The 9,250-nt window shown below is 34.6% G+C and overlaps 1 protein-coding gene across 1 annotated transcript; it reads left to right on the top strand.

Moving 5' to 3' along the window:
• The first annotated feature begins 4,146 nt into the window (after positions 1-4,146).
• Positions 4,147-8,876, top strand: LOC119633109 (MDIS1-interacting receptor like kinase 2). Its single transcript, XM_038026355.1, has 4 exons — positions 4,147-4,295; positions 4,370-4,472; positions 4,547-5,360; positions 5,421-8,876. The coding sequence occupies exons 1-4, from the start codon at positions 4,150-4,152 to the stop codon at positions 5,900-5,902; spliced, it is 1,545 nt and encodes a 514-aa protein (XP_037882283.1). The 5' UTR covers positions 4,147-4,149; the 3' UTR covers positions 5,903-8,876.
• Positions 8,877-9,250: the final 374 nt, after the last annotated feature.

Genomic DNA, 9,250 nt, shown 5'->3' with positions numbered 1-9,250 from the left:
TTTCAGCCGTTCAGTCCTCCTTAAGTAATACTGAAGATTTTTCCCATTTTACTTACTAACCTTTTCGCCTCTCGCATTTTACCGTGAGATCTTTATGTGTTTCTTCGCGTCTTAAATCTAAACTAAATTTAAATTAAAATTTTCACCATAAATCTCAGCCATTAATTTTCCCCTTGTTTTATAGTTTCTAAAAAAAAATGTATATATATATATATATATATATTGCAAATACATGTACACGGACACACACATACGCCCAGATACACAACGGGCTAGCCAATTACATATGAAAACAATGTAAATGACTTTGCAAAGATAATGAAGCAGTGTCTACGCAGAGTGTGGGAGACAGAGCAAAGAACTCGCGCGCGACATGTTGTAGCGAGTTAATATATAAGCTCAAGTTTAATCCGCTTAAATGCTCGTTATTTAAATGCCCTTGGCAACTAAAACCAAAAAAAAAAAAAAAAAAAAAAACACAACGCAGCAAAGGCAAGAAACAGCAGTCATGCTCAAACCGCACACATACGCGTACGCGCGCTTACTTACATTTCCATTTCCATATGCACACCCTCCCCGCCCCCTCGCATAGATTTATAAACCGCTGTAACTTATATGGCATCGTTTTCGTTTTCGCTTTTCTTTTCTTTTTTTTTTTCATTTTTCTTGTTATTTGCGTTTGTTTGTTTCTTTGTTTATTATTGCACTTGAAGACAAAAGCAAGTTATCGCCCGCAGTATTTTATTTCCACTTTTGTGCGCTTACTAACAAGATTCACGGTCTCAGACCGCAAAGAAAAATGGCCAAGAGAGAAAATGTTAATTAAAAGTCTGTTGCACTTAATTAGGCGCAAAAAAATATATTACATAGTTATAATAAATTTACACTAACTAACAAATATTTGGCAGCAACACTTAGCATTATGAGTAACTAGCGAGAAGGCAATATCAAGTGCATAAGGTGGCCAGGTGTATTAAATAAATGAGAAATATTTGAGAAATATCTTGACAGTCATATGAGATAAGCTAAACTAAAAGTTTTTATCAACAAATAATAATATGAGAAAGAAAAATAAAAATAAGAAAAAAAAAAATGAAGAAAACATTAGTGATTTATCTTATCAGTATCAAGATAAAAATATATAACACAACGGTTCGCGGTGAACTTTCGATCACTTATAAAACACGCGGAAAAGAGATACGTATATACATGTACTTGCTAACCACAAGCCAGCAAGAGGCTGTTATTGCAGTGACCACAGGGAATGTTAGCAAGCCCTTGAAAGCAGAGTGCAAGACAACACCAACCAAAAAGATTTACAAAACCTTCCGGTATAGAGACTGTTTTCCATGCGGACCGAAATTCAATCAGGTATTACCTAAAAAATATAGGACGGGCGAAACGTCTCATCATATCTGGGACAAGGGCACGGCCATCTGCAGACTTAGGCATCAGATGTTTGGCGAACATTTCGTAACGTTGGATACCACCTGATCTTGGGAACCAAAGAAGGCAACGAAATTTTTAAGCGCTAACACAAGGGGCTTGGGCGAGTACTATAGATCTTTTAGGTTGGTATATGTGTAATATATACGTATATCGTCTACCACAAAAAACCTATGATGCTTTAGGAGGAGCCTCAACTATAAGTATCAAATTTTCATCACTTATCTCATCGAAAACAAGAACATGAAGTTAAAACAGACTTCAATGACCAAAAATCACTTACCTTAACAGAGCTCTATTAAGACTATAACGTAATCCTAGTTAATGAAGACCTATATATAGACGATAGAATATCGCGCAATATGTCTGGGGACTGACAAACAACAACAAACCCAATTATTTTTAAAGTGTTTTAATCCTAAGAGGATGCGTGCCAAAATTTCATGGCGGCTCTCTTTATTTGGGAGCTATAGCTGGCTAGTTATCACTTTTAAAACAATGGAAACAATCTGGATTAAAAAAAGGAAAAAGGTACTGAAGTGTTGTCGGTAATGAAGAATAGTTACACTGTAATAGCAGGAAGCGTACCAAATTTGAAAAGATGAAATCAGTACAGTGTACTATGGCTTTCTCCAACGCTACAAATTAGAATACCATGGTTGAGTAACTTTGCCGAAAACAATTTCTAAAGCTGAGCCAATCATAAAAGAAAAAGTCGTAATGGGTCAATAAGCCATTAGAGGATGGCTTGATTGCATAAAGGCTAGGAATTGTTGAAAAGACGGACCTACAAGGTGCAATGATAATCGACATATTCTTCAGAGACAGTTGCTCTCTATTATTAATTCTTTCTTACGAGCATTCAAAACTTATCAAAGGAGTGTCCCTTTCTAAAGCTGATATCGAATACAAGAAGCCTTCATTGTTATGTTAGGATAGCAGACCAGCGTGTGTTTAACGAATGCATAGATAATGAGCGCGAACATGGTGCAAGAAATCAAGATTGGCCAGAACTCATGAGCAAGAAGGGCAAAAAGCTTACAATTTTGAAATAGTTGAAGGCTTTACTTTGGGAACACTGGGAACATTGGCGAATTAATTGCATTTGACTTAACTTTCAATCAATTTTTTGCTTAACTTTCATAACCTGGTAATCGAAAAGCATGTAATTAGTCTGTATATTATCTGTACCTTAGCAAAGATAATTTAAGATAATTTCCAAACGGATCTACGAAAGCTGCCTTCCAAACTAATTTAAATTATTTCCAAACCTAATCATCTATCGCTACTTAAACGTTAAATTTTCCTAAAATTTTGGTTTGAAAAAAAAATAGACCATTTTTCTAGGATCGAGCATGCTTTCTCTGCCACCATCAAAAAAATAAATTCCTTATGTAAGTTGAGACTTTCGACTGGGTTTGCAAGATAAACATTTCCGCAAAAACATCTAAAAGGGTTTATTTGCTTTCTCTTTGAACGGTTTACGATATATTCGAAAGGTTTAAAAGCTAATAGCAGGTCTTTCAAGAGGCTAAAAATTGTTTCAATGAAAATTCAAAAATTTTCAGAATCTACGGACTTCACTCAATAAGACATACACATGGCAACACTGCTGGCAGATTCATAGCGTGTCTGCACAGTGACAGCCTTTCAGCTGTAAGTGTCCAGATTTCATTACATTTCGACCATTAATGAACAAGTCACAACGGTTTTTGCGGCGCTACTTTTTGGATGGTTTTGAACGGTTGTCCAATCGGTTGAGTGCCAGTTTAATTCTAGAAAGTAGTGATGAGGCTATATTTCACTCATTAACACTTGTAGCATATAAAAAACATAATTTATCTTAAACAGGGCCAAAGATCGCTCTGAACCAGCAACAACTTATTGTTAAAAGTGAGCAAACACCACATCCATTTCGAAGAGACAAGCAGTCATGCAAAATATTAAATACGCTGCCTTTTGATATTTTAAATGCATCAACTACGAAGTCGGATGACCATAGCTTTCATCATCATCGATGTCCCTACGACCTTGTTTTAAATTATCAAACCACCCGTAAACTTATTTCTTCGACAGACAACAGATGCCATAACATCTTCCAAGCCAACGCTGATAGTTAACAGTATTTTTTCTAATCGTAAAGTAAAGATTTTTCTATTGTTCAGGAAACTATAAAAGTTGAGTCACTAAAACAGTGATACCTTGTAAACTAATCATTAGAATGCCATGCAATTTGGATACGTATCGTCAGAGGCTCGACACCGTCCGGAAATCATGTGGGCCAGTCAACGGTAATGCCACACACACACATCACATAGGATACTTATTAAGTAACGCGACTAAGGAAAGAATTTCGCATAAAGGGAAGAAGATCTTCCGTATATAGGAGGGAGAATTACAATTTAGTTATAATAGAGACTTATTAAGTCATTACATCTGTGACTGAAATGACGTTAGAGCAGTATCAGGAAATGCACTTAAATCGCTTTAATTTCTGTAGTTCTTTTTTTTACTTATGGGATAGAGATAATTACAATTACTCATCGTTGGGGTTCGAAAATTCAATTTAGTTAATTTTTGTGATTAAACATGAATAGACTGCACAGAGAAGCAAAACCATTACAAGATAAAAAATTTCATACGAAAAATTAGTAAAACATAGTGAAAATATTTCAAAACTAAGCCGATAGAAAAATGAAAAACATGCGCTATTTACATGCATTTAAATATTTTATTTTATTTACAATATTAATAACATTGACTAAGAAATCATTAGAGAATAAATTATACAAATGCCCGAGATTTTGTAAATGTGATTTATATATTAATCTCAATAGGGCAACATGCAGGTGAATTAATAACATTTTATTACTGCGCAAAGTAAAATGAAATTAAGTGAGAAAAATTGTTTACCTAATTAAAGTGCTAAACATCTGGTCAATGCTGCTGTAGATGTTCCGAGTTCTGTGCAAATATTAGATTTAAGCTACAATGACATACGTCAAGTGGATGAAATTTGCTTTAAGGTAAATGGTGAACTAAAGAGATTAAATAAAATAAAATCGCATTTATTCTTTTCCTTTCTCTGAGCTCATTTCAGAATTTTCATTTCCTGCAATATCTCAATTTATCTCACAATGCTTTACACACCATTTCCTTGGAGACATTTAATAATCTTTATTTATTATATGATTTGGACTTGTCATATAATCGCTTGGAACAGTTGGATGAGCGTTTATTTGAAAGAAATCCCCATTTATTTAAATTGAACTTGGAAGGCAATAAACTGATGTCTTTACCCGCTCGTTCAATGCTTCGAAGTTTCTCTTTGCATTCGCTAAACTTGAGAAACTCTCAATTACATTTTATAGACAAGGAAATTTTTCGCAATTTACCCAATCTTCAAGTATTGGATTTAAGTCAAAATCTATTGATTAATTTAGAGGTTGAGACATTTAATGCGTTGATAGGATTAAAGCGTTTGGAAATAAATGAAAATCCTTTGCAATGCAATAAAAAGCTACAAGAGAATATAAAACAATTGCAATATAAAGGCATCGAATTGAGTATTGATTCTTGTACAGTCGATAAAGATACGAATCTATTGCATCATGTGCATAAATTTGAGAAAATAATTTCACCAGAAGCAGTTTCGAACGATCAAGAAGAAGATTCCAATGAAATCGATGCCCTACAATGGAGGAATTATTTGAACGCCGTAAACGAAGGAAGTGGTTTCATCTTTCCTGAAGATGACGAAGAAATCAAAAGTGAAACAAAATTATGTGATAAGCAAAATGATGCAAAATTTGCTTTCCTATTAGGCTTGGTTGTTGGCGTAACCACAGCACTTTCTATGATTGTTTGCGCTTTGGCTATTACGGCTTGCTTCAGTAAAACTACCAAGGTCACAGGTATTAAGACAATTCTTTAAGGTTTAAAACATGGCATCTCACTTTAAAAAATATTTTTAGATAATTTACCGGAAACCTCCAACCGAAGAATGAACGACCGGGAAACTCTAAACCCTGGACATGAGCAGTCAGCTCGTGAAATTACAACCGCAAATAATCGACTTTCTCGCAGTGAGAGAAATCGTCAACGAACTGTTGTTCGTTATGACGGTCCTTTGCATGAAAATTTTATTTCACGGTTATTTGGGCGTCCGGCCCGTCACCAATACTATCGTAGCATTAATCGAAATACCGCAACACTTATTAGATGCTTAAGCCGCAGTAATTTGCTTAACAATCGTTTAACAAATTTGACACAACCTGTTGAAGGACGGCAAACAAATTATGCGGTCAATAGGGAAGAAGACGAAACAAACACTCAAACTGAAGATTTTCTCTCCTCTGAATCGTCAGCATCAGTTAGCGAGAGACAAAGACCAATGACCCCACCACCTCCTTACAAAGACGTTGTTCTTGAAGATAATGGTTATAGAACGGAATAAACAGAGTGTAGAAGAAACATTCATATATCATTTACATTCTTCTTTGAAACGTAAACCTTACTAAGTACGCGCAAAGTTAAACGCTTTGAATTCAACTTAAATATTTGCATACCACATTATTTAATTTACAATGCGCTCTGACGTCACTCATTTCATGGTCATATGCTGCTCATCATCAATAGCTCTATTTCAAGTGTGTACTTTTTGTTTGCCTGAACTGAAACTGATTTTCGATTAAAACAGACAATTAGCAATGATATCAATGAAGGTGGTGGCTTCATATATTTTTTTCATAGGTTTTATTAAAACTATATCGATCAGTCAAGATTGGCTTTATTTTCGGGAAAGAGTTTACCACAAATTCAAGCCAAGTTGGAAAGAGAGAAGCGATAATTGCGACTACAATTCTATCTATGCGCAAGTCATTTAAAACCCTTTCCTGTGCTAACAATGAAAAATATAATTTATTCTCAAAAATCGATTATTTGTCTGCGAAAAACTTTCTTACAAACTCTTAGCACATCTCAACGTTTAAATGTATTTATATGAGTGATTCAAAAAGTCAATACACACCTTATTAGATAATTAATAGAAATCGACAATAAACAAAAAAAAACACGTCATTGACCGAAGACCGTCTGTTACGAAGGTTCAACATATCGTAATGGTAGAGCCCTTTCCGACATAGCACGGAACTCCTAGGCCATGACCAATTCCCATTTCTCTCTCCTTACTATCTTCAGATCTTATTACGCGTATGATGTACGTACGCTCGACGATTGGTTATAAAAAAGACAAATCTTTTAAAAAGAAGAAAAAAGAGATCCACAAAAAAGTTAATTAAACGGTAATGTGCGCAAAAAAGCAAGATTAATTTTTCTAAATTTATATAACAAGCAAATGTAATGGGACACGGTCAACTACTAAAGACCCTACACCACTTCGCTAAATACAGTTATTCATAGAACGAATTTTTAAGATACGGACTTATATGGCAAATGATCAAATAAGTGATCCGAACCATTTTCAATAGCGGTCGTCTTTGGGTCGCAACGCGTCGGTATTCCAAAGTTCATCAAAACATCTCCAAAAATACGACCCTTAAGTTGAACAGAGGAATAGAAATGGAAAGATATCTGGCGGACGAATGGACAGACAAACTTATATCTAATCAGAAAATGTTTCTGAATCGACTACTGTAACGAAAGGTGATTCTCTCTTAATTCCCTCTCGGTGTTGTATACTCAGCACAAGCTTAAAATATCCTTATACCATAAAGGATGATAGCTTGCTATAGAAGAGATTTAATTAAAACGTAATTAATCCCATTTTGAGTCCAGTAAAAATCGGTTAATGCTTCTAAATTTATATACCGAAAATATGAAAAATTTTATTAATTTTAAGCCTTCGACATATTTAAATAATAACGTACTTTTGTCAAAATCGTATAACTTTAGATTTAATTAGAAAAAAGTTGAGAAGGAATAATTTTTGCAAAATAATTTGTTTACTTGATGCGGCCTTTCCATGGGCATGTCACGTCGTTGCGTCAAGATTAAGATATCAATAACTCATGATTCTTTCAAGAAATCTAGGTCTAAAAAATTCCAACACTTAGAGTGCGCGACTATGTTCATGAAGTTGGCTTTTCGCTTCTTGATTTAAAGCCGCGCCTACCTTCTCTCTAACGCCGTATCCTCTTAATTCCTTTCTCAAATATATAGGGGATTCATTTAAGCTGACAAGAGAAGTAGGCAGAAAACACAAGGTGATGTTCACCCTTCATTTACTGTAAGTAAATACATTTTCTTAAAAGGATTGTCATTTTTTTCTCTTTCTTTCAAGTTCAGATTCGATTCCATATATAATGTAAAAACTGGAAGAAAAAGTAAGGCTTCGGCTGCATTGTATGCAATGACTAATTGCATTTTTTAATCGCTAAGTGTTTACTTCATCGTTTGGAAATTTTACTGAAATGGTCTAATAATACTTGGCAATGTGTTTGAGTGTTTGGTTGTTTATTACTCATTAATAACATATTGGGCCAATCTCAACAAACATGTGTCACCGTCTTTTTTGCTAACTGATGTAAATGATTTGGTTTCAACCGAAAACAGCAGCTCACCCTCAAAAGCAAAATAGCATCATTTCTTCTTCTCTCTAAGCGATCAAAAAATGCTTGTTTTTGATGGAAGCCATATTTGAAAGGTGTTTTCATGTCTGACGAAGAAATGTTTTTTCTTAGTTTAATCTAACCAAGCGCTTTGGAAATGGAAGGGACGGTAGCCTAATGGGTGCGTGTGCAATCGATGAGTGTTATACCCTTACTCAGTGAGTGTTTACTGGGGTATAACACCAGAACTTTCCAGCGGTTCGTTCGAAGAAATTTATTATAAATACAACGAAATATAATCTAATTTCACAGAGAGAGTTCTAGCAGTACTATCTATACGGGTAGGTGGCAACGGTTAAATAATGAAGTTTTTGAAATTTCCGCAACGATATTAGAAGATCAAACGAGAGATAATGAAATGATGTAACTAATAGCTACATTGTTCTTCATTGTAGGATGATGATGTAGGATGATGGATTTGGAAAGATATTTGTTATTTTCTATGGGTTAGTGAACAAAAATTTTTTGAATATTCAAGAATTATGCTATCATAAGGAATTCTTGTTAGAAACCGCAAGACATGCTACGCGTTCATTTTATTAACGTACGTACAGATACGGACGGAAAGATGGGGAGAGGTCGCAAGCATAACATAACAACAAAATGAACGAAGTGTCCCCAAAATGGGACGTATAACTTCTGAAAATGATGAGCATTTTTGATGGATAATATTCCTTTGTAAATATAATTATATTTATAATTGTAATTATGTATAACTTTCTCAAGCGAGAAGAACCTTTCTTCGTTTCGTGAAGAACCAAACTTTACTATAGCTTTCCTACAAATAATCATAAAAAGGTGTACCCACCTGAAAAAAAAACGAAGAGCAGTTAGGGTCATATCAAGGTAAGAAATAGAATTTTTCTTCTCTCCATCACTTACGGTAGAAGGAGGCGCATATATGCAACTCCAAATAGGACTTCACATAGATCCACCTTTTGTTATACCGATCGACTCAGTTAAATCTGGTACAGCGGCCTGTTTTGACTCAGGGATAGGTGCTATTGAAGCTGGTTCGAATCGGACCACTTTTTCGATCACTTCTCATATAACAAATTATTTTGAAAAGTCACAATAAGGTATTAAATGATGGACCTTGTCCCAGTATAATTTTTTTTTGTTTTTTTTTTTTTTGTTTTAAAGGTTCGGATACTCTCTAACAATCGTATAGATAT

Source organism: Glossina fuscipes, unplaced genomic scaffold (genome assembly GCF_014805625.2).
Source record: "Glossina fuscipes isolate IAEA_lab_2018 unplaced genomic scaffold, Yale_Gfus_2 2, whole genome shotgun sequence".
Classification (NCBI taxonomy): domain Eukaryota; kingdom Metazoa; phylum Arthropoda; class Insecta; order Diptera; family Glossinidae; genus Glossina; species Glossina fuscipes.
Note: the sequence above shows the minus strand (reverse complement) of the source record. Positions and strands in the feature narration are given on the sequence as shown.

Bases quoted from the DNA above. Each gene is read 5' to 3' on its own strand.
- LOC119633109 (XM_038026355.1), top strand. From the start codon at position 4,150: ATGCGCTATTTACATGCATTTAAATATTTTATTTTATTTACAATATTA. The intron at 4,296-4,369 runs GTGAATTAATAA...ACCTAATTAAAG, and splicing joins CTCAATAGGGCAACATGCAG to TGCTAAACATCTGGTCAATG. The intron at 4,473-4,546 runs GTAAATGGTGAA...AGCTCATTTCAG, and splicing joins TGGATGAAATTTGCTTTAAG to AATTTTCATTTCCTGCAATA.